This window comes from Chaetodon auriga, chromosome 10 (genome assembly GCF_051107435.1).
Source record: "Chaetodon auriga isolate fChaAug3 chromosome 10, fChaAug3.hap1, whole genome shotgun sequence".
Lineage (NCBI taxonomy): Eukaryota > Metazoa > Chordata > Actinopteri > Chaetodontiformes > Chaetodontidae > Chaetodon > Chaetodon auriga.
Genome location: NC_135083.1, coordinates 19089878 through 19115000, shown reverse-complemented (window position 1 = coordinate 19115000; position 25123 = coordinate 19089878). Strand labels below are relative to the sequence as shown.

The 25123-nt window shown below is 42.5% G+C and overlaps 1 protein-coding gene across 4 annotated transcripts in view; it reads right to left on the bottom strand.

Moving 5' to 3' along the window:
• The window catches only part of bsna (bassoon presynaptic cytomatrix protein a), a 148577-nt gene extending 126712 nt beyond the window's left edge, over positions 1-21865 (bottom strand). For all 4 annotated transcript variants that reach the window (XM_076741304.1, XM_076741305.1, XM_076741307.1 and 1 more), the window contains exon 1: positions 21442-21865. In XM_076741304.1, the coding sequence (XP_076597419.1) occupies positions 21442-21629 (188 nt within the window). In that variant the 5' untranslated portion in view covers positions 21630-21865. The remainder of the gene's footprint in view (positions 1-21441) is intronic.
• Positions 21866-25123: the final 3258 nt, after the last annotated feature.

Here is a 25123-nt window from a genome sequence, read left to right as displayed (position 1 = left end):
TTGAGTGAAGCTGTAAAGGACTGCTGGCCTCCACACACGCCTCCTCACCAGGAGGAGGAGGATTAGAGCTCAAGCACACTCTATTGAAAATCCAAATTTTTTTACTGAATTAAACCCAAACACACGTTTCCTGTTATGATATTGCTCTGCTGGCTGTACATCACATTTGACTGGACACATTTATGAATATGCTGCTGAGTTCAAGACAAATCATCCAAAAATACCTATCCTTGGCAAATAATAAGAGATAACTGAACAATTTAGTCAAGGAAACAGGAGTAGAACTTAGAAAGATATATTCTTATGTATTAGCAGTTGTGGTCAGGGGAAAATAAACAAAATAAAACAATAAAGCCTGCACACTGTCTTGCTCACTGTTGGAGCATGTATTTAATAAAACAATACACAAAGTAGCCATCGCCTGGTATATGATCAAATATCACAGGAGTTCCTGCAACCGAAATGAACCAATCAAAAGACAGCATCTTTTCTTGAAAATCTAAATAACATTGGACAGTTTACATATTACAGTTTGTGCCCTCGCTCTCGTTTTCCCAGTGTCTCCTCTACTCTCTCTCCCTCTGTGATATTTGTTTACAGAGCGGCTTGTTTAGCCTTAATAAGTGCCATTCCATAATTACTCTCATTAAGTCAACCAACAGGCCCACAAGGGGATCAACAAAAACAAGGGCAGTATTGTGTTGCGGCTAAGCGAGCAAAAAGCAGGAACAGCATATTTTCACCTCGCAAAGTCAGAGATGCACCTGAGCAGAAGAACAGTGAAGGTTTCACTGAAATTACGTGAGACTGACTGAAGTCAAAGTGTGCTCAGATCAGCTGTTCAGAGCTCCATTTTATCTACAGACATACACATACAAGGGTAAAAGCACCACATCAATTAAAACTTAAGCTTTATTAACATTAAAACAAGCTTTAACGACCTTGATATTAGTGTTCCTAAAACAAAACTTTGGGAGAAATGTAAAACTTTGAGTAAGATATACATTCACAGATGTCCTCTAAAAACTTCACAGCTGCACACACTCTTCAAAACTGAACAAAGACAGAAAAGTTCAAAACCATGAGAGAAAAAATAAAGCAAAAAAATTAAAAATTAAAAACAACATGCTGATGAATACAAATAAAATTACTTTACTTTGGTGATTTGATCCACTTGAGTGTGATTAGAGAGGCCAACATTTGGAAAGTAATTTGAAATGACAGTTTCAGCTTGACATCAGTTATCATCTCTGCAGCTATTTCAAATCACGAAAGGTCACAAGACAATATTGGTGGATTTTACCTAAAGTCTAGTAATTACCATTTTAATGTGATTTTGCAAACCAGGTCATAAATAAATGAAAAATAGTTCCTCTTTGCTGGTGGAAGCATTGGTTTCAAAGGCTAATAAAAAGGAGACATGATTCGTACAAACTAACGCAGGTCAAAAGGTAGTAAACTTACTTTAAGTCTGTTTGACATATACCTGTAAAAACTGTAATTCTAAATAGATGTCATTAAGTTTTGCTTAAATTAATTAAAAATGAATATACTAATTACAAATAATTACAAAAGTATAAAATACTCTTAGCAGTAATGAAGAGCAGTTATGAACATTCTACTTATTTTCAAGTCCTTTCTAATACACTTTTAACATGCCTAATTGAAGTTTACTTAAATTTCACTTAATTTAAGTAAGTATATTTACAGCACATCGGTGATACAAGTTGTACTAGTGTGTGTTGAATCATGAATCATGAATCCTGATTTTTACTAGTGTATGTAAGTATACTCAGATTTTGTAAAAATCTGTCCCACTTTACTACTACACTTCAAGTATACACAAGTATTACTCAAGTGTACACTGAAGTATACTTGAAAGCGACAAAACTAGCACAAAGTGTACTTTGTGCATTCTTCAAGAAGTATAATTTAAGTATAATATTTTTTCACCTGGGAATTCAGAGGACTAGACCCATCCTGTGCTCTTATGCTCAAAAATAACACGGTGACAACATGACTGTGTCTGTCTGTGAAGCTTTATGAAGGCACCGCACTGCTTTAAGCTAGATGCTACCACCAGCAGGCTAACATGACAATTCAGCAGGTATAACTTTTACCATGTTCACCATCTAAGTTTACAGCTGTAGTAACCCAAAGTACAGCTGAGGCTGATGGTAAGATTATTCATTCATTATCCATTAGCTTTAGAGGTATTTGGTCTTTTACATGTTAAATGCATCCAATAGTTATTGATATATGTCGGTCTGGACGTTGCTATTTAGAGAGCCACAATGCTATCGTGGCTAAAAAATTAATAGCCAGCAGTCTGACATCAGAACAGCAAGTAAGGTTGAACTATGTTCGACTTTATTAAAAGTCCGTCCGTCTGGACTGAAGCCCTGACATAACTGCTTCTTTGAGACAGGAAATTAAAAATGTTCAAGCTGTTGAAGCAAGTCCAACAGGTGATGCTGAGAGTTATTACGACGAATTTGATGTCTTTTCTACTAATTAATTATGTAATAATCAATCATGGTTTGTGTAATTTAATTTAGATTAACTCTGGAGGTCGTTTTCCATGTAGTAATTTGGATGCTCGGTAAGTTGGCTGTTTCTATGGCAACCCAACCCTCTATCACCCTTTCACTGCTCTCAGATTAGCATCGTGTAGCCCTTCGGTGTTTCTGGCGATACTTTGTAAGGTATACTTTTTGAAAATCCATTTTGTTTGGCTTTACATCTGCCAAACGTCTATCTCTGTCTCATTGTCTCTTCCTCCTCACTTTTAAATACCATTTCTTCCCAACCAGCCATCTTCCCTCCACTAGCAGCAGCAGGCTATTTCATGCTGCGTGTGTAATAAAAGGATTAATTTGTGCTGCTCAGACTCAGAATGGGCAGTAAATAGGACAGAGGGATATAAATAGAGACTACCTCACTCAACACTTTCTATTTCCTGACACAGATTGCTGCAAAAGCAGCAAAAAAAAAGCTGTTAGCAAAATGATTTCTCCACAATCATCATCATTATCTCTATTGCGCCGTTCCTAATCACGCATCTTTACTATGGAAGGGTTTTTCTGTTTACTGCATCTGCAACTCGCTGTGAATCTGAACCAACCAGAACAAGAAGTGTGCAACTGTGACATGTTGGAAACTGATGCAGTAACATGACGACTAAATACTGACGCAGCACAATGCACGAACGACAAGTCGAGTGGAGACCTTAGAATATGAAACAGGCTGTTCAAGTCAAGTCGTCAGTGCTATGTGATGATTTTTCAGCGGTGCTTGTTCTCTCATGGAGCTGATGTGGCTTGGGGCACATCTGAAAGTGTTAAATTAAGTCCACTGAGTGTGAGCTCATGAACACTGGCAGAGTGTTTAATATTTACAGACATTTCTCTCTGGTTCGTCTTTAACATTTTGATGTGAAATACAGTTTTCAATTGAGCTACAGTTCCACCTCCTTCCTTCTTTGGGAGCTCTCACTCTTGATTTTTATCAAAGTTTGGTCCTCACATGAGATGCAGTTGAAAGTTCCATAAAAGTGAATCTTTGGTTATGATTGTTTTGTAAGATTGAACTTTCATGCTCATTTACTTGAACCAGATCTCACTTAAAGGTATCCTGAGGATTTTTTTTGACCACTCGTCGTTGTTTTGGAGCAGCGTTTTTTTCAATATGCACCCCATACATTTTAATTTTAAATAGTGGCTATGCAATGTTTTATGACAAAAGAAATGATTTTAACATGTTTTTTAGGCCTCAGTGCGTTTTGGGAGGAAACCCGGAATGTAAACATGATTTTGTTTGTTTTCCAAGACCTCCACAGGGCCCCTTTAATGCTTGCAAGCAAAGGAATCGAACTGCCAGCCAGATTATTTTTTGTCGACATATTAGCCTGGTTCACCTTGATATACTTCTACATAACAATAATCCCAGTTTCAGGTGCATTTATCTTTTTCGGAGCTTTCAACCCCATCTCATTCTCAGTCTTCATCAACAAATGGAACCGGCTCAGGTGTCATCGCCCGACCTGGACGGGGACTTAGTTAAGATTAGAAAAAGGCAATGACTTCAAGCATCAGACTTGTGTACCCAGCAACCTGCCCTGACCTCCTCCCTTTAAGTTTTTATTTTTCGACAGAATTGCTGCACCAAAAAAAAAAAACAGTGCCAGTGAAGGTGAATTGCAGATGAGTTTCTGAGCATATCTTCTTCCTTCTTGATAAGATGCAGAGCAGACAACAACAATTTTCAATTTAGACTCATTTTTTTCAAGGCAGGATGTCTTATAAATGGGCTTATTCCTTCATTTAATTATGTAACATTAGTGCCATGTGCCTTCCTAACTGGATGTTAGCAGTAAAATTAGTAACGCAGGTCATTTTCAGCATGGCTGCTGTTATTTGAGCATTTTCTTTCTGAGTGATTCCAATAAAGTGTTTTTCTGGGTTTGTAGCCTGGATGGATGGCTGCAGTACTGTCCTAACAGGCTGGTAGATTGAATTAGTAAAAAAAAATAAATAAATAAATAAAAAATTGCTGTACAGAAACAGATGGGAGAAATTGGTGCCAGGGTGAAAATGGTGCCATTAGGCTTTAGGTTGCAGTCGTGAAGTATTTACTGCTGATTTGATTTCATCACATTACTAGCCAAGAGGCTCACAGCTGGCAAAGCACAAATTAGCACTGAGCTAATTTCACTTGTAATCAAACTCATTGGTTAAAGGCTGGTGAAACATTGATCGTGTGTTGAGTTTAATGCATCAGCCATGTCTGAAACGAGATCCTGGGTTTTCTAATCGGGCTGCAGAGGCCTGAAGGTCAAGAAACTCAGCGAGCACACAGAGGACTCTTCTCAATATGGGGAGAATAAAATCAATAAGGGCGAGACCGGAGTTATGAGGTTGCTGTGTGATGGCGAGGATACACAGCCTGTCCTTGGCAGAGCCACAACCCAACAGAACTGCTGAGCCACAATATGTCCTGCTGGATTTACCTCCCCCTCTCTCCCTCTCTCTCTCTCTCTCTCTCTCTCTCTCTCTCACTCACTCCTCCCTTTATTCTGCTCATTAACTGTCATACAGGACTGTCAAACACAATCAGAGACGAGCAGGCAGACTGCTCAGCAAGGCCTTCAGAAACATGGAAGTGTTGTACTAAAAGTGCAGTAGAGCTGCAGGGCTCGCAGACAGCTGCTCACTTCACAGCAGAAACACGTCTCACATTTGTCACTTGCTATTCTTTTGTTTTTGATTCACAGCCTTCAATAAGAAGCTGTTTCTTTTCACATCTTCTTTAAGACCATGTTTTCTTTCACTTAAAATCCTTTTTGACCCAAGGAGTTAGGGAACTACATTAAACTTTGTGGACTAATAGCAAAAAACTAATTTAAGAATTAAAATCATTGATTCTTTTCATCAGGTTGTTTTTTTTTACTGTGTTTTTTACATTTTTGTACTACAGTGAAAATCTGGCCAACTAGATTTCACATAAAAATATATATGGCGAGTTCAGAATATCATTATTGAATTACTTTTTTTCTTTTTTTCTTTTTTCTTTTTGGCCACTTGGGATCAGTGGAGACAAGTTGTAAATCCAACAATTGCATATCATTACCTTTTAAACTGTGGCAAACAAGAAATAATGGCATCCATTTATGGTACAGACACATAACCTGGTGAGGGCACATGTGAACCCACCAAACCACTGAAAGCTCCGGCTGGAGGGTGACGTACTGCGAGCTGGGCAGTGTTTGGCGTTGACTTGTCCATTTTTCAACACAGCAGCCTGAGTGACAAACTTCAGCTGAACAGAGCACTGAAAGACGTTTCTGAAAAGGTTTTAGGCGAGACATTAGCAATGCGTTCAAAGAATCTTGAATCATTCAATGTTTTGTCAGCACTGCCTAGTTTAACAGTTTTGATTCGATTTTTCGTGAGCGTGGATGAGTCATGATAACACTCCTGGTCTGTCACCTCGCTTTCATGCACCGCAGGGCCACATCTCCTGCTCTCCATAGAAAATGAACAGGATCTGTCGACATCGGTCAACTCATCCAGTGTGTTTGTATCTTCAGTGTTGCATCTCTGGCCACCTGCTAGTGTAAGTCCAACGTCTCCAGCAGCGCATGTGTTTGCTGCAGAGCAGGTAGCGGAGAGTGGCTGAAAACAGCTGGAAGCGATGCTAAGAGCTCTGAGAGAACCAACCCCAAAAATACTGTGTGAGCTGAAAGACATTAAAACGCTCTGTAGAGATGAGGTCTGTGGGTTAATCAGAGCAACTGACCCCTTTCACATACAAGCAGCATGTCCTCAACATAGCGTCATTTTTTCTCCATTGTTTTAGCACGATTCAATCAGGAGAGTCTCAAGTCCTTTCAAGCCTTGAAAATGCTCTGTACATTGTTCATGTACAAAATGAATGAGACTTTTCCTTCTGGTTCCCTGGACGCCGTTCACTGCTCTGTTAATAACGGCCTAACGCCATTGACCTCTGATGACTGTAATCTGCTCTCAGATCAGGCGCAGCCAATTAAATAATGTCCTAAATGCACAGTGCTTGGTTTGAGGACTTCTGAAAACAGGTTTTGTTTCAGGGACTCTTTTGTAAGTTACTCAGAAGTTGACAGTGATGGAGCATTAAATGAGTTATTTCACACCTCCTTGAAGCTGTGAAATATTTCTAACAGGTACGAGCTGCATTCTGGAGGAGAAATACAGACCTGCTGTCCTGCCTCGCAGAGACTGAAACCTCTTTGTCTTTTAGTGACAGACCATAAACTTTGCATTGGACCGACTCCCATCTGACATGTCTCTGTGAAATCCTCCTTTCTCATCTTGCTTCTGATTTTTCGATTCTCCCTCTTCCTCCAGTTCTCTCTGTATTTTTAGCTCTGTTTACTTTACTGTGCATCAAAGTAAATATTGCCAAGCAGGTTTAAAAAAAATGTCTAAATCAACTGTTGACTGCACGCTGTGTCTTTAAATTGGTGTGACGTGTTGAAAATGTTTCTAAAAAGGGGAGAGTTTTGGTTTACCAGTGCTGGAACAGGATTGTCTCGTTACAGTATTCATGTATAAAATCAGACAAGCCGGCACGATAACAGGAACGGAAGCTGCAGCTCCTTTTGAAGCTGCTGCAAAACTGCTCACAACCCTTTGAACACATCAACCAAAGTGACCTAAATTCAAAAATCCCATTTTTTTCCTAATTTCATGCTGATAACAAAAACATCCCATTTGAATGTCTTTCGCTGTGCCAAACCCTGCACTAAATCCAAATGACTGCAGGAGCAGAACTGCGCGTAAAATTAAAGTGTGGCATCCGGAGGCAGCGGTCGCTCCACTCGGCTCCGTCCGTGAACAAACACTAAGTGTTACATTAACTGCAGATTGTAAAATGGATTCAGAGATTAAATCTTAGTTAAACTTTACTAAACTCTGCATGTTTTTCTCACGTAAAATCAAAAATCAGTGCTTTACAATCATGGGTTTGTGTTTACCATAAAACCGTTTTAAGAGTCTGTAGAGTCCAGAGTTTTGTAGTGTCTGTTTGGGCTTCCAGCAAGAAAATCAACCTTTTTTCCATCCACCATCTTTGAATAAACAGAGGTGAAGGATAAAGAAGAGAACAGTAAATCAATTTAATGCTCTGTAACAAACAAATAGGAAAGGTTGAAACTTATTGACTATGGAAAAGCACCTATTCATCAATGGGCTTCAGGAGGAAAAGGCTAATGTGAGCTGATGCACACACACACACACACACACACACACACACACACTCACACAGACAGTCAGCATGCTACTGTAGTTTGTTCCAGGTGGTGCTGTGTCTGTACTTCTTGGCTTTAACAAACACACACACCGAGAGAGAGAGAGAACATGCACACACATCATTTTCAGCCACAGCATCAATACAGGTAACATACTGTCAGGTGGCAACAACATAATGAGAAAACACGGCGTGACCTTCACTAGTGCAGCAGGAGGAAAATGGCAGAGCACAGCATAATATTCTCTGACAAACAAATGAAAGTCAGGGGAAACGTATCCCCAACTGAACGAAGCAGACAGCGCGCTGCAGCTGCCATTCACCCACAGGCTTCATCACAGTGTGGACATATACATTTCACTAACTCAGTGTTAGCAGAACTCAAGGTGTGCCACTATTAACTGTCTCTAAGCTGTGTGACAACTTGAAGCAAGCACAGCAACGTCAGCCTGTGAATAAAATGTTTTCATTCTTGAGCAATGTGTGAACAGAGGCGTCCAGAGGGCGGGCCTGCAATGCACCGCTGAAAAGAAGCTGGAAGAAAGAGAAAAAGGCGTTGACTTGGTGAGTTTAAGTTGCAGTTTGACTGATCAGTTAGTGCTTGTGGTGATAGCGGCTGTATGCATAGCATTAAAAAACAATTTTAGCCTCTTGTCCAGCGTTTGTTCAGTCGCCTGAAGATGCTGCCTTGCCTCATAATGGCTGCTAATCACGAATGAATGACAGACTAAACAGCTTTACTCATTTGACTTATGTAATATCAGCTAAACTACAATCACACATTCTGGAGTTTCTAACTGAATTAAACGCCCCAGGGATCAATCAACATGGCTTTTTGAAGTTAGAAATGATATTTTATGCCAGTTTCATTAAATGTACATTTTTCCTGCCAAAAATATAAAAGGATTCAGTGTTTGTGCTGGATTTTTATTTCTGTCATGCCAAAAGGCCTTTGAACCACCGTTTAGACACAAACCTTAACTGAGACCAAAACTAATTAAACAAATTTTGCTTTTAAATTTAGAACTGACAAGCTATGAAAAGTGTCCAAAAAACTCTTAATGCCAGGAAGGAAGGATCACTGGTAGTGGACAACACTGGAGGAATAACTGAAATGCTGTATAATACTTATGAGACATATATTACGAGTAAATAATCATCAAAAAGTCATTATCAGCCACTTATATTGACAAAGTCCAGGTTCACGTGGATGAAGCCTCTTCAATCCAAGCCTGCAGTGTTCCACAAGCCAAAGGGAGAGTGATCACCTCTATCCAGGTACATGTCAGGGCAGGCTGTTGTATGTCAGCCTCTGTCTCAGTGTCTGAGCGTGTATTCTGACCAGAGCTGGCTTATTAATTGTCCCGTCGTGTTGCTTTCTGGCAGAGACAGAGGAGCTGTGCAGTTGGCTTGTTGACCCCGCAGATGTTCGCAGTGCGTTGGGTCACAGTTCGCCTCAGAGCCAATCAATTTGTGAATGCCAGATCTTCACCCAGAAAGGATTCCTTGGCAGGGTGAGACGACATCTTGACCCACAGTTAGATCACATGATATTTAAACGGCCCACACGTGAATAGAAGTCGTGAAATTCCTCAGAGGAGAGTGAAAATTCATGTAAAACTAGACTTAAACTGTCATTCTGAGCCCCCTTCCAAAAAAACCTCCACTGTCTCTGTGGAATTAAAATAAATTTCATTCTCTTTGTCAGCACGAGTTTTACGATTACTGCCTCCAAAAAGTGTCCCTATATGCACTGAGTCTGTGTTTCGACTCTTTCTAGTCCCACTACAACCAAATAGGCATACAGTGAAAAACATTTCTGATAGTTCTCAAACATCTAGTTGCTGTTTCATTACTTATACCCTCTAACTGCTGGAATGAGAGAGACAATTTTTGATTTTCGCTGATCATTTCCCACCTGAATTGACCAGAAATCACAGCAGCAGTTCAACAAACAGCTCCAGTATTCATACTGCAGCTTTTCTTGAATCGGACCAAACTGCGCAGCGTTTAATATGGACGCAATCCGGATATGATTGAGTATGAATGAGGGTAAAGTTTGGTTAAAAAGAGATCTTAAGACATAGTCTGTAACCTTTGAATGGCTTTCAGTGTGTAGCTGGAGATATTTTCACATTCCAAGATATCAAAAAATATTCAATCAGTGCTTATTGGGAGGAGGTTTATTACAATGTTTTCCTGTTTGGGCTTGTTCATTTCAAAATGTAAAATAGGTTAATGCTTTTATAAGATCAGGAAAAGACGTAGCTGATCAAAGCTCATGATCTCAAAAGCCTGACTGTAACTTCAGACACATCAAAAGCAATATATGTCTATTTCAGCCAATAGCTCAGCAAACAAATGGTCTCTGATGGTGAGATAGGATCTTAATTATATGGTTTGAGGGGTTATTAAGGAACATGAATGATGATTAAGCTTTGAATAGCCCTTTTCTGGCCTTGAAGGGCTAATCAGTAAGCTCTGGATAGCAGAGATTTTCTCTGTTGTGTAAAAAAGGCAGATGTACTGGCACTAAGAGGCCCTGAAGGGAAAAACAGGAACTGCAAACTATTTCCTTACATTAAAGAGTAATGTTTCATGAGATCTGCTTGGTTGTGTAGTTGAGATTAACCATGTCCAAGTCCTTGAAAGCACCGATTGACCCTGTGGTAGACACACGCCAAACACTGTTTAAGGTCTGAATACCCCACCAAGGCATCACTGTGGAAACCTGCAGTGCTGGCTGAGGTGCTTCAGGCAAAGCTGCACTTTGCTCACTACATGAGGTCAGGGCCGACTAGACTGGTGTCTGTTACAAATCCCCGCTGAGCCCTGGAAGAGGACGCAGCACTCTGAGACTGACGGCCAAAACCAGGAAGCCTCCGTAATCTGGATTTTCGATCCCTCATTCGCAGAGATTTAAAGGGCGTGGCAAGTTCCAAGCCATCTGTGACATGAGCTAAAAAAGCAAAACTATGCATGCTGCAACCTTGCAGCGAAGTCATGGCTAAAATATTGCGATCGAGCAGTTCTGAACCAAGGAAACCCAGGAAACTCTTCAGCGGAATAGATCCTGCACCGCTGTACGTATACCAGGACAGATTCCTACACATTCACGCTACGCCTGCGGTTTTGTTTCTGTCTGTTTTCGAACTGCTTTTTAAAGAAGCCGACAGTTAATCCATTATCCACCAGCGTCTTCCCTGTGATTCCACAGATTTCACCCCTCGTCCTGCTCAGATAGCCGTATCGTTTCTGTTCAATCTATTTCTGGCTTTCACTCATAAGCTCCAGCGACAGCATCTATTTGCTGAAAACTAATACTGTCTTGGGCTGTGATATTGCGCTTATTGCTATCTTATCTCCTGATGCAGCCACCCAAACACATTTAGTATTTGGAGGCTCCCGCAAACACGGCCTCCTGATAACAGGGCGTGTAAATATATAGAGAGCCTCTGTCTGTCTCTCGCCCACTCTCTCGCACAAACACACAATTCGTAAAAATCTCACTTTTCAAGCTCACACGCCCACAGACAGAAACACTTTCTCTTCTGTTTTCGCTCACAATCGCTCTCTAACACGTCCACATGAACTTTTGGAGGTCATTCTGAGGATGAGGTCAGTGAACCTTCAGGTGATTAAAGATGGTGACTTAGAATCTGCTCACTGCCTTTCTGGTTAAGAGTCACAGAGTTGACCTACAATCTCAGCCCAGGACAACATTTTCCAACTATAGGGTTTGAAATTCCTGACAACAGAGACAAAGACTTTACAGTGATGAGATCAGTGAGCGAGAGTGAGCCTGTGTGCATTTCCATCCACACACAACATGTATTCAGTACATTTTCACTTGTCTTTGGATCAACTCTCAGTTCAACTTAGCTTTAGGGGGCTAATCTGAAATCTCTTGATGCATTCAAGTACTCCTTGACATCTGGGATTTCAGATAGCCAAATGCTAATTTCATAATTGTGATGCCTTAAATCAGCCAAAAGTCAGATGTTGAAGTGTCCTTGAATACATTCTGTTCATCTTTCAAAATGGTCCCTCTCAAAACAATAACATAACTTAGACATATTATATATTATATGTGAATGATGTATATTAATAATGTAACTTTACCTTCCAAAGAACGGTTGGGGAGTTGATCACTGTGATGGACTGCGTGTCTCAAACCAATTGGTCATTAAGTGCGTCTGGATAAAAGGCAAAGACTGTCTTGTGAGTGCAACAGAGAGCTCTAGGGTGAAATAAGAAGCTACTTTAGGTACAAACTGTAGCCACCAGTGTGATCCAACTGTTTACTGCAAGTATGCAGATATTTCCCCAAGAGGAAGTGAGCAGTATATTCAAATTCTGTTTTTGCTCAGGCTGTCAGAAAGGTCAAGAGGCTCAGAAATTTGGACTGAAATATACACATATTCAGGTCGAATTTGCATTTTGTTGTTGTCATGAGATAACACTGTAACTCCAGTTTTGGTGGGTTTCATGTCTTTCATGTCATCTTTAGAGTCACTCTGTGGGCTGACTTGTGCTCAATCAACTCTCCCAAAACTTGGATACCATGTTTTCCCCTTTAAATGCCCAACCCACCTTATTTTGACCACATAAGGTTCACATTAACGATTGAAACACAGTGAAACACTTTAAGTGTTTGAGAAGTGATCATAGCTGGAAACACTGCTGCCCTCACAGTTAATACTCATGGAGTGTAAAATCTAATGGCATCTCAAATACAGACATCCAGTAGCTTTGAGTGAATAATTTGTGATGAGCCTATTGTATGTTGCCTGTTCTGCACCAAACGACTGGCAAACAAAGTTAGCAACTCGCTAATGAATGTTTGTTTTTTTTTCCAGGAGTCGGTGGAGACCATAACAGAGCCAAAAGGTGGGCAAATATTGGACTTACATTCACCAGGCGGACACAAACACAGCTCCACTGAGATGATAACGCTGGATGTATAAGTCCAAGGCAACTGTTTGCTAGCGTGTTAGCCATGGCGGCTTTATGAAGCAATAAGTGTCTGTCAACTAGTTGCAGAGTTCGTCAGTGATCAAATGGTCACAAAATGCATCAACATATCTTTTCTATTTATAATGTTGCCGTTGTCTATTATTTGTCGTATTAAAATAGCCGTTGATCAACTTGACAGTGACAGCAGGTTTCAGCCCTGTGCTGATGAATTGTGCTGGTATTGTGCCTTTAGAACCTGTTCAGTCCTGGCCCAGCCTTCAGGCTGTCTGTGGGGAAAGAAGCCAAGCTTGAATGTTCAAACAGACCAACTCAGCTAAACATGTACACCTACAGTACAAACCATATGTCACCGACAATGCATCTGTTCAAACTGAAATGTTGGCCTACATTTATTCAACATCACACCCAATAATTTTCAAACCTCACTATTGATATCAACAGCAAAAGGCTAAGCCAGCCGGCCCATAATCAGCCCGCTCAGCACATCACAAACATCAGCGTTTGTTCCTCTGCTGATGTGAGAAAAGGAAAAATCACGTTGCTCTGCGCAGGACTGTCAGCAAAAAGCCTCGATAACAAAGTCACTTGGCCAGTACATTCACACTGTATACAGCAGTGACAGGCTGTCGCTTTGTGCCAGAGGTGAAGAAACACTTAAACACACACACACACACACACACACACACACACACACACACACACACACACATCCTGCATGCATGCCTCTCTGCAAAGTGAAAATTACTCTCTGTTGGTGTTGGTGTGCAGCATGTCCGAGAAAGATAAAATACAACAAACTCACTGTTCACACACTCTTTCTCTCCCTGCAGCTCACTCACATATTCACACCCTCCTACACAAATAGTCTCTTTCTCTCTCCTGCTGTCTTACTTACACACAGCTTGATACGTGTGTATAGGGAATAAATTGCAATGCCGACTGCCGAAGGTCGCAAGTCATCGAGCAGCTCTTCACAGCGACTGATCTCAAACACAAAACAGTGAAGTAGTCATGCACAACACACACACATACACTCATATACACATATTTACACAAATTACACACACACACAAATGTATATGGCCTATACGTGCCAAATACGCCTGCAAACATGAGCGTGAGCTGAGTCAGATGTGAACACATGATGTCACAGCGAGCGATGGGCCTGCCCATGTGTGCTGTAGATCGAAGGCTCCCTCACTCACTCACTCTCTCTCTCTCTCTCTCTCTCTCTCTCTCTCTCTCTCTTTCTCTCTCTCTCTCCTTTCTGCATTTTGTTTAACCATCTGGATATTCAGGCTCTCCACCCCTCTCTTCTTGATTATTCACATCACATTCTTACCACAGTCCTTGGTTTCTCTCATTTTTTCGTATTTTTTCATCCCTTATAGACAATCGGTGATTTGTTTTAAATGGGGGGAGGGCTGCACCCTATGATGATCATGGAAATATTATGGGAATATTACAGGCAGCAGTGTGTCACTGATCCAGATCCACACATTTGAAGCAATCGATTGGTCATGAGGCTGACAATACTCTAGAGCACATGAGCTACGATATAGAGTATTTATAGTATTGTATATAGTTCGGGGAATATTACAGAGCCAAAGCTGACAGAAGAGCAGTACGGACACACTGCTCTTGTTGACTGATGTCAAGTTGGTGGATCCTATTCATTTTCTATGGAGAGCCAGCCATGCGGTGCGTGATGGATACAGCACAGCAAGTTGACGGACCGGTGGCATAACCATGACTCAGCCTCTGCTTTAGAAAGAGCCCATCCAGTGCAACACAGCAGGCTCAAGAAACTCAGATCAAACTGTCAAACTAGGCAGTGCTTATAAAATATGAATCAAAATCTGTTACTGCACTGCCTGTTTCTCACCTCAAATGACTTCAAACATATTTCAGCGCACTGTTTAGCTATAATATCACACAGTTTGAGACCTGGCCACAGTGTAGAAAACAGATGCATCGAACCGCCTGACTCACAGCACGTCACCCACCGTCCAGAGCTTTCAGTGGTCTGGTGCGCTCAGATGTGTCCTCACTAGATTCTATGTGTTTGTTCCATGAGAGAAAAAAGTCCAATTTCACATCTGTCTGTTCCTTCTACACCACCGACAGCTCCATGCATTTATCAGCACACAGCACAGTCAGGCTGCTGATGTTTCAGAGCCACGGTCGCTGTCATGGATTCTAACTTGTACAAACCTCAGTCAGATAAAGGATCAATGAGTCAGTTCAGACTAGACCAACATATTCAACTAAACAACCCCTCTGCCCTGAACTCTCTCTGCTAACAGGGGATGGAGAGGGGGGATGGCAGGTTAACAAGGGGGATGTATTTTGGTCATTTTGCTAACAAGGGGCATGACATTTACCCTCATGCCTCATCAAATCGCCTACTGCTATACCTCTGTGTACTCTTCTTCATTATCACTCTCTCTCTCTCTCTCTCTCTCTCTCTCTCTCTCTGTGTTTGGCTGTAAAATTAAGCTCCGTGTGCATCAAATGCCCTCCCTGTGTGTTTCCTCTATGATCTGCCTTTTCCAACTTTCACTTTCCTCTCTACTCTAAATTCTTCTCAAATTTGAATGTGCATTATTTGCATGGCTTTGATTAATTAGTATGCAAAAAGCATTAAAAGAAAACAATTACAAACAAGACAGCATTTATGGTGTTATGCAATTTCTTGCATGTCCTCACCCAGAAAAGAGACATCAAACATTGTTAGATTTTCTGGACCTCTTGTGTCTGTGTTAATACGGACTATTGTCACTCAGGAACAAAGGCAGAAGTGGTGTGATGTTGTTATAGCACGGCAGAAGGTCGGAGTGGGTGGATGTGTCAACAAAGCTTGTGACTTTGAAACTACAGCTCACAACTATCAATGGAAAATAGTGGAACTTAAAGGGGAAGTCTTGTGGAGTGCTAGTATATGTGAGAAGTTCTACAACTATAAAGCCTATTGTGGCTTGAAAGGACCTGCGTGAGGTCTGATGAATTCCCTCAGAGTCAACATTGATTGAGGCTGATATGAAACAAATCTGGAAGAAAGTCAGGTTGCCAGACCTCTGCAGACCACCGCTCATCTCTGCTTGGGGTTAACATATCTAAGCTATGCTATTAACTGCTAGCATAACACCTAAATCTGTGACTGTTGGGGGTCTACTTGCATTGTGGGTAATGTATGCATTGGCTTTTGGAAGACAATGACATACAACCTGCTTTGTCATTTAGGCTGGAGGGCTTGTCATTTTTTAATTTTTTATACCCACTGCCAAAATGTCTTAAATATTTGCTTGCTACAAATAATTTCACAATGCAACTACAATACGGTGACAGAAAGATTGTAATCACAACAAATAAACTGTGGTTAGGGAATGATTAGGGTTAATCAACTCAAAGACATCGTAAAGCTTAATGAAAAACAAGTTCGCCATTCATAAAAACTCAAACATTAAAGGTGGGCTGAACCATTCCGGAGAAACATCGTTGATATTTGCTGATTTTGAAATACAGCAAATATCTCCTCACGGTCTACGGGCTGTCCGTTCTGTGTGTTCGCTGTGTATGGAGGCCTGGCTCTGTAAATAGGAAACAAACAAAATGGCTTGCCACACACACACTATTCCAGCCAATAAGCAAGCGGTGGCGCTTGTGCTCGTGCACTGGACAAGTGAGAGGGGAGGGGAGGGGAGACGGAGGGAGCGAGAGGGACGATAAATCTGGCATGCTAACTGTAATCACATTGTGAAGAAGGAGAGATAGCAATATCAACAATCTTTCTCCGGAATGACTCACCCCGCCTTTAATCGCAGGTCTGTGACAGTAGAAGAACTCTACCTCATAAGAGTCAGATGCCACCCCAAACTCTAACCCCTGATTTGGTGTTCAGACCGCAACCAGCACCGTGTTAAAACAACACAGGTCTGCCAGGTCTCATTCAAAGCGATGATGAGGTTTCTTCATGCAGGGATAACGTCCGTCCTCACCAAGCACCAGCTTCCACAGCCGTGCCAAAAACTGCAGGTCCTGGAATGGCCACTTGAGGCTCCAAAAGTGAGTCAGTTTTACAGCAGAAATAAACCCGTTTACAGCCTGGTACAAAAAATGGTGGTGGAGTCAACAGCTAATTTACCCATTCATGACAACTGTACAGGGGTTGCATTTTTAAATAGCTCTTTAAACTCTTTAAATTGTGTTAAGGCTTAAAGCTCCGTATATTTTATGGGCATGGTTACTTTAAGTGACAGCTTGCCGCTCACTTTCAGTGTAAAGGCTTCCTTCGGCCCACTTCAGCTCCACCCACACTCCACCTCTTTTGGAGTAGTATGTCCATGTTTTATACAGTCTGTGGCTGCCACTAATAGCCAGAAATCCCAAATAATTGAAGAACTTAATAGTCTGATGTTTAGTTTGTTTTGTTATTTCACAGTAAGTAGGATCAAATTGACATAAATTATATTTAAACTGGTTTAAAATCTGATTTAACTTTTTTTTCAGGTAATATAATGTGTTTTGTTTATATTGCTTTGTTCCTGGATGATCCCTGACCGGAGGTAACGCATTTATACAGCTTTTGATTTATTGCTGCCCCATCACTCCCTTACTCCCTTCCCCCTTCCAGTATCCCTTTAGGATTTATCCCATTGTAAAGCCAACTACACTTGATCTATTTCCACCTGCCTCTATTCCTCCTTCTGTTCACCTCTTTCAGCTCTCTCTCTCTCTCTCTCTCTCTCTCTCTCTCTCTCTTCCTCTTACTCTCTCAGTATCAGTCTCTCTCTCCTCATTTGTACTCTCATACCCTATATAGCACTAAGGTTGTATCTCATAATAAAGGCAGAGCCATTTATAGGCTGCTGGTTATTGGCTGAAAAGGGGGTGGGGAGGGAGAGCGAGAGATAGTGGGGGAGGGATTTTCACAGAAGGAGCAAATGTACAGTACATTCATGGAAACTGTTCTCTCAAGAGGAGCATCAGTTGTTTCAGCAATGCCCCAAAATGACATAAGATTACATTCAGGAGACAAAACCCTGTATGACAGAGGCAAAGGAGGAGGTCCGGTGATGCTGTTATGGAATAACAAAGAGCAACGTTGGGAGGACATCAGGGTGGATGAATGGAGCAACAGAACGGTGGACTTTAACAAGAGAGGCCGCTGTTTGTTTCCTGTTTCCAACCTACAGTTTATTACTGTTAACATGACGATGCGGGTCCCTAAACCTGAACAAAGCACTTATTTTAATCCAAACTGTGCTCTCTCCTTCAACCTAGGCAAGCTGTTTTTGTGCTGTAACCAAACCTTAATCACAGCAGTGCCATATCATGAAGCGTATTTATTCTTCAACGGTGATGGGTGACGCTTCTGACAGGAACACACAAACGATGTCGGCCTGCAGATCAGACAATGCTTCTATGTGTGGTTCTAGAGGGCACGGACAAACTACGTATTCTGTCGTTTTGTTTGGAGGACTTGTTGTATTTGCAAGTACACATTACCATGACTGCATTTTAAAGAAAAAGAAACACATTGCAACGTACATATTATTATTGTAAAGAGCACACACTTTTTTCTCATCAACAAATTTCATAAAAAGACCAAAACCAGCAATGAATTGAAACATTGTCTGTAGCCAAAGCCTGATGAGCTCTACTGTCCAAAAACTATGAAAAACATCTATGAGCCACCCTGTTGCACTGGTTGACACATTCCTTCATTACCATGAACATAACTGAGTTCATCTCACATACAGCATCTTGCTGACTGAAACAGACTAAAGAGTTCTAAATTTGTATTCATCCGCGGAAAATAGTCCCCGCAAAAATGGATCTTTTACTTTAGTTTGAGTAACTTTTGCCAACATTTACAGCGACCTGCTGCATTAGAGAGTTACTGAGCCTTTTTGTGGTGCGTTTTAAAGATTAATATGTTCAGTAGAAATCAATGGACTGAGAGCCACAGACATGGAAGTACAATCAGGAGGCACTGAAAGACAGACTAACACATTGTTGGTTTTGGTCTTTCTATTAGGTTTTGTTGACAATAAGAAAAAAAACTGAATAATGGCAGCTTCATCCTTCAAAGAAAAACAGACATACCTTTACCATCCTATTTTACATTATCATTGTAAATAGCATAGAGGAGGAGGGGAAGAGAGGGAGAGAGGAAAAATGTGTGAGGGAATGTGCAGGGATGGAAAATGAATGAGTGGAAATGGCAGAGAGAGACACAAGCAATAGAAGGATAGGGATAGGAAGAGAGGGAGACTGAAGGAAAGGGAATAAGAGATAATGACATCCTCTCTCCTATATACAGAATGGAAGTGTGCAAAGGGTATAGAGAGACAGAGAAGGAAAAGGGGGAGAGAGAGAGAGAGAGAGAGAGAGAAGATGAGGGCGGCAAAGCATGCGAATGTGCAGAGGAGACGGGGAGTGAGAGAGCTGGAGAGAGAGTGATGGGAGCAGGCGGTCAGGCAGAGCAGTGCAGGAGAGAGAGGGAGGGAGGGAGTGTGTGTGGGGGGGGGGGCAAACACACACTGCACGTGATTCAATCTGTTCACATGGCCTTGTATTACGCCCTTATAAATACTTAATGTGAGGCGGTGCATGCTGAAAAAACCCCTCGCCTTTTACTCAGAATCAATTTGAGCTGTGGGCAGCGATTTAGAGGTCTGAGACCCGGTGTGCAGAAAAAAACACATTTTTTATAAGAGCAGCAAATAAAAGGGCTCTATCATCAGAGTAAAGCAAAGATAATGCATCAGAGCATGTTCAGCTCGGCTGTCGTTCATCGGGAGCGAGCTGAAGCTGTCATCTGCTCTCTTAGTCCCTGTGTTACATAATGATAGATAGGCCTGTGCTGCTCCGCTCTTCTCTCCTGCAGAGGCATGAATCAAACCTGGGATGTGTCCTGAATATAACCCCCACACACAGACCCTGGTGTGTGTAGGCCAGCTGTAACCTTACTCATTACTGCTCAGCATTATTTCCACAAAACGTCAGCCTGATTAGGTCTGTACAGCGGCCTGGCTGCCGGAGGCTTTTATGGATGAGGTGGTACAGTAAGTTGGGATCCCTGAACTGACAAACAAGAGCATTGTAGCATTGAGCATTGTAGCATCTCCATCAGATGAGCCACGCTAAAGCTGAGATTGGAGCTGCAGGTGTGGTGCTGTACTGGGTATGTGGCAGGATGTGTGTCCACTGCACAGCTATCGTGCAAATGTTACATCAGCTCATGATAAGTTATGTTAGGACACAATAGCACGTCATGGTGTTGGGTTATGTTATTGCATGGTATAGTGCAGCGCGTATGGTTGAATAGCCTCTGAAAAGGATACTTGGAATTTCATGTAATTGTCCTTGAAAAATGCTGACGGTCTTATGGCGCTGAGAACGGGGTTTCACATGTATTTGATCCGAAAAGCAAAACAAGTCCATGAATTTTCATACATGTAGATGTCACAAGATTAATAAGGGATGCTGATTTAGTGGCACATGACGTGTGGTAATAGTGCTTTTGACTACAACCAGTAGATGATGAACTGAGGGTAGAATCAGGATTTTGCTGGGTTGAATCCATTATGCACACTGAGGGTTTTTTTTAAAAAATGGTTGTGTGGATGTAAACGTTAAACTACGAATGAGCTCATATTACCAATATATTGAGTAGAAAATGTCAAATTGTTGATTCTGTTATTACACAAGTGTAAATGCATGTATAGCACGGGGCTTTCATTGGCTGGGTTTGGCTTGGCACGGTATGGTATGGTCTGTGAGACGCCTCGACGTCATGAACGGGAAACGTTGATGCTGCTGATAGTACCAAACACACGCACGCGCGCGCGCGCGCACACACACACACACACACACACACACACCACCATCATCATCATCATCATCAAACACACGCCTACACAGGCAGGCAAGCCCCTCCGCGTACGAACACACACCCGCGCAGCCATGCACGGACACACACATTCAGCACCATCGCCCATGCGGAAACAAGCCGGAGTATTTCGGCGCTTCAGCTGCATCACAGCTCCGACACAAACCACAAAACAACGTCCCGTGGTCACGTTTCATAAAGCACATCACAGCTTTGAAATGCTCATCGAGAAAACAACGAGGGCTCGGTTGTGTGTTTTTTTAGGACGTGTCCCACGCAACACACTACGCCAAAGCACAAGCCCGAGCTGGAGGAGGCAAATACTATTACAGCACATGACACCGCGGAATGAAATCACAGCGCAGCCGTGACACGGAGCACAGAGGCATGGTGGGTTTACGCCACCTGAACATGCAATGTCAAACCTATTTTGGGAAATCAAGGCATGTTCCGATGAGCCATCGAGGCTGAGCGCTGCAGCTCGGAGCGCTTCAGCACCGCGGACAGCTCTCAGGGTTTCATTTCAGCTCCACAGACCGACGCGGGATGTCACTCCTCTGCTCTTAACACACCATCGGATGCTCGTATGTTCTCCTCAGAGGGGGAAACACTTTGTAACACCCTGTCAGTCCCATCCCCGTAAAATCTGAACCAAAGCACATCTGGTTTGGTGTCATGCATGAACCGTTTCCGTGTTACAACACACACTGGGATGTAGTATAGCCAGAGCGCTTCACCCAGCCCCATTTACCCGAAACCACCTCCACCACTGTTGCTCCTACCTCGTCATTCCCATCCCGGGGCCTCCGATTCCCATCCCTCCACCGGCAGCGGCTCCGTTGACCGGCTTCATGTGCTGTCCTGCCCCCGGTCCTGCTGCGGGTCCTCCGGGCATCACCGACCCCATCATCCCGGCGGCTCCCGGCTCACCGGGCTGCCCGCCGCCCTCCATGCTCGCTTCATTCCCCATCTCGGTCTCTGCTCAGGAGACGGGAGGGAGGTGGAGAAAGGTATTAGGTCAAATCGGCGGTGTGTCAAATCGCTATGATGTCGTTTTGTCAAGAATCAAAAAGGATGAATGGAAAAAGGGGAGAGAAAACTGGGAGAGCGAACTCAGCGTTGCTCCTCCATCACCGCCATCATCATCATCATCAACATCCTCGTCAGCTTCAGCACCAGTAGGCTGACGCGATGACGGGAGCGCGCCGCGCGACCACGGCAACGGTGAGGGGAAATAAAAGCGTGAGGGGCGAGAGAAAGCGAGATCAGATTAGATTAGATTAGATCAGAGTTAAATGAGCCCCGGGGGGCAGATTGGGTCGCAGCAGCAGCAAGATTTGGATACAAAGGGCAATGCGGAGACAAATGAAAAAGAAGGGTACACCCTGACCTCCAGCTGGCGGCCATCGTAAGGGAAACACACCAACAGAAAATTCAATTAGATTTCTGAGGGTTGTTTTATTCCTGAACATCACCCCCCCTCTGCTCATAACCGGCATGAGGTTGTTTTTATTTACTGTAATTTCTTCTATGAATCCACTAAATTCAGATTTACTTATCATATAAAATGGATAAACTCATTTTAGGCTCCTCATCCCTGAATGTAGCAATAAAGTCCAATCAAACCACCAATCAGCCAGGAGATAAACGGACGTTCAGAATATCAATATATGTTGTGAATGGATTTTCATGATGTGAAAATGTGCGTGTTTGTTTTAAAATGTTGATTTCCAAGAAATGTGGAAAGAAGCGTTTCTATCTCTATCTATAGTTATGTTTGTATTTTCAGCAGAACTATTCAAATGATTGGATTTCCAGTTGCTTGAAGCGCAGAAGTGCGCAACCAGCAACGCGTGCACGGCGCTCTGTGGCTGTCAGTGCAGCTGAAGCGGAGAGTGAAGGGAGAGAGGGCGGGAGCTACAGCTACGTGCGCGTCCACATGACACTTTCTCACTGAAAGAGGGCCATGAGGAGTGACGTGAACGCGCAGTGGCGTCAGGATCGACTGCACCGGCGCGTCACGTGTCCAAAAATACTGTGGTGTTACACACCTGCTGGGTGCTCGCTTTCTATTCAGATTTATTTCCCCCTGGTGGTACGCATTAATGCTCCCAAAATGTTTATTTGTTGAATTTTAGTTAATACAAGAAATGGGGGGAATTTAAATAAATAAGTACGTTGGATGAAAAGCTGTTTAAATATTTTTAGATATTAAAAACCTGCACATTTGATATTACATCAAAATATTCATCATCAACAATAATGCATATTTCATTTTCTTTTTTTTTCTTTTTTGTTTTAAATCCCCAATCTACAAACATTATTTCTGACATAACTTAACTGTCTCAGAGAAGAAACTGCTTCCCCGCCTACGACAAAACTTACATGGTCCACAAATCCAAAGAGGGCCAGTGCAGGCCACCAGCTCATTTTTGCCCTGAGGCTCCTTGTCGGGTTGATGTGGGCTTGTCTGCCACTGTGTTCATCACTGTAGTGCACCACTTGAAGCAACTCCAGTGGGTAATTAAAGCAAAGAAAAAGCCAAACAACTACATAAAAAGGGAAACGACAACAACAGCATCCTTTTTATGGAGAACAATGTTCGTTTTATAGCTGAGCTTTCTTCATTTGTGCTGGCCAAGAACAGCCGAGATGTTTTCTGTTCAGTTCTCCAAATTCAGACCTGCAGCCTGCAGGTCAGTGAAGGCTGTCACCTTGCTCATGTTTTACGTGACTGCTCAGCATCAATATTAGAGCAGCAGCTGCAACCACAACAGCAGAGGGCAAAACCACATTAACACCAACAGGAGCAAATAGTTAATAGTAACAAAAACATAGTTAAGAGAGAGCAAGAGTTTGAGGAAAAACAAAGTGAGAAAGAGTATTAAATCCATCCATTGCAACAATAACAGCAAAGTCGGTCAGATAACAGCCTCAAAGCAGCGCGTCCCTCCCTCAGCCGCTGGGAAAAGGTCCACTCTCTGTTCCAGTGCCAAGAGTCTCCCTCTGAGGCCAGACTTTATAGAGATGACTAAACCCTGCCAGCTAACTTCAGCACTGTATGTATACTGTGCAGTAACTCTCTCAGTGTCGAGATAAAGTGGTGCTGGTGCTCCAGCTGCAAAAGACAGAAAAACAATTCTCCTCCAAGCTTCTTTCAGCTTTCATACTTCAAAAATAATGCTGTTTGTTTTCATTTTAGACCATTTTTTTCTCTCTTGGGCCATAGTTTTTGTCAGTCCAGGGCTTAAAACAGACATGATCTTGTTCATGTTTCAATAAATGTCAAGTGATTGTGCTCTTAGCATTAACAACTTTAGACAAGGTGGCACCAGAACCAACAGAAAATACACAAAAGAATCCATGGGCTCAGCAGCTATATGTCACAACTGTTTAACCTCTGTAGGGTCATTATCAAGGTAGCAGCAGTCGTTAGAGTGGCTGGAGTCATCCAAGGCCAAGTGTAAACAACAGTCATTGGAGTTGTCACATGAGGCCAACTGTGAATGTTGTTAAATCTCCCAGGAAGGAATGAAAGGACAGCATCGTGGGTTTACATCGAGGAAACTAAACAGTCACGGTTCAGCAGAGGGGGGGCACCTGCAATCCTCCCCCTTCATCCTTACCTGGAAGATTTAACAACGATTAGCATTTAACCTCATGTGACAACTCCAGCAGCCGTCATTCACACACAGGCATCATTTCAACTTTCTTCAACCAGGTCCAGTTGCCCTTGATTCAGCCCTCCTTCGATAACACACGATCCAACTTTGTAAACGGAGACAGACTCGAAGAGAGAAGAAAACTGACAAAAACATCATTCTGAAGGCCTTGAGAGAGAACAAAGCTCTGCAACACAACGTTACAGAGATAAAGAGCCACTCCAATGTAACAATGCTGAATTCATTCAAAACAATGCAAATGGCAGCAGAGCACTCCCCAGGGACAATGCAGCTAAGTGCCAGACTTCAGCAGATGTTGGCTCTGTACCAGCCTGGACGTCTACCGAGCACTCTCCCCACGCTGAGTTACTGAGAGCTGTTGAGAAGTGTTTGTTACCTGTCGGCTGACAACGCCAGTGCTGTCTAACTGAGGCATTTCACTAAAAATACACTGTGTGTTCACATTAGTCAGGTGACGATGCAGTGTTTTCACTGCAGCAACAAGGCGAAAAAGCACAAACGTGACTATAGGTGCTCAGCCATCTTTGCTGTGCATGTGATATTTGTAAAATGCGACAGATTTGTGCTTTAAAAGCACATAAATCACAAAAGCAGTGGTGCAGATGGATGGCAGGGGCAAAAGTCCAGAGCCATTTTTCATTCTCAGTCTGCTGCTGTTTGACAGAGATCTGTAGATTATGGCAGGTGCCTTGGACATTTGAGACTGGATATTCTTTCTTGTCTAAGCACAAAAGTCAACCTACTTGCCTCAGAGCTTTCACAGCAGCCCAGCCTCCACAGT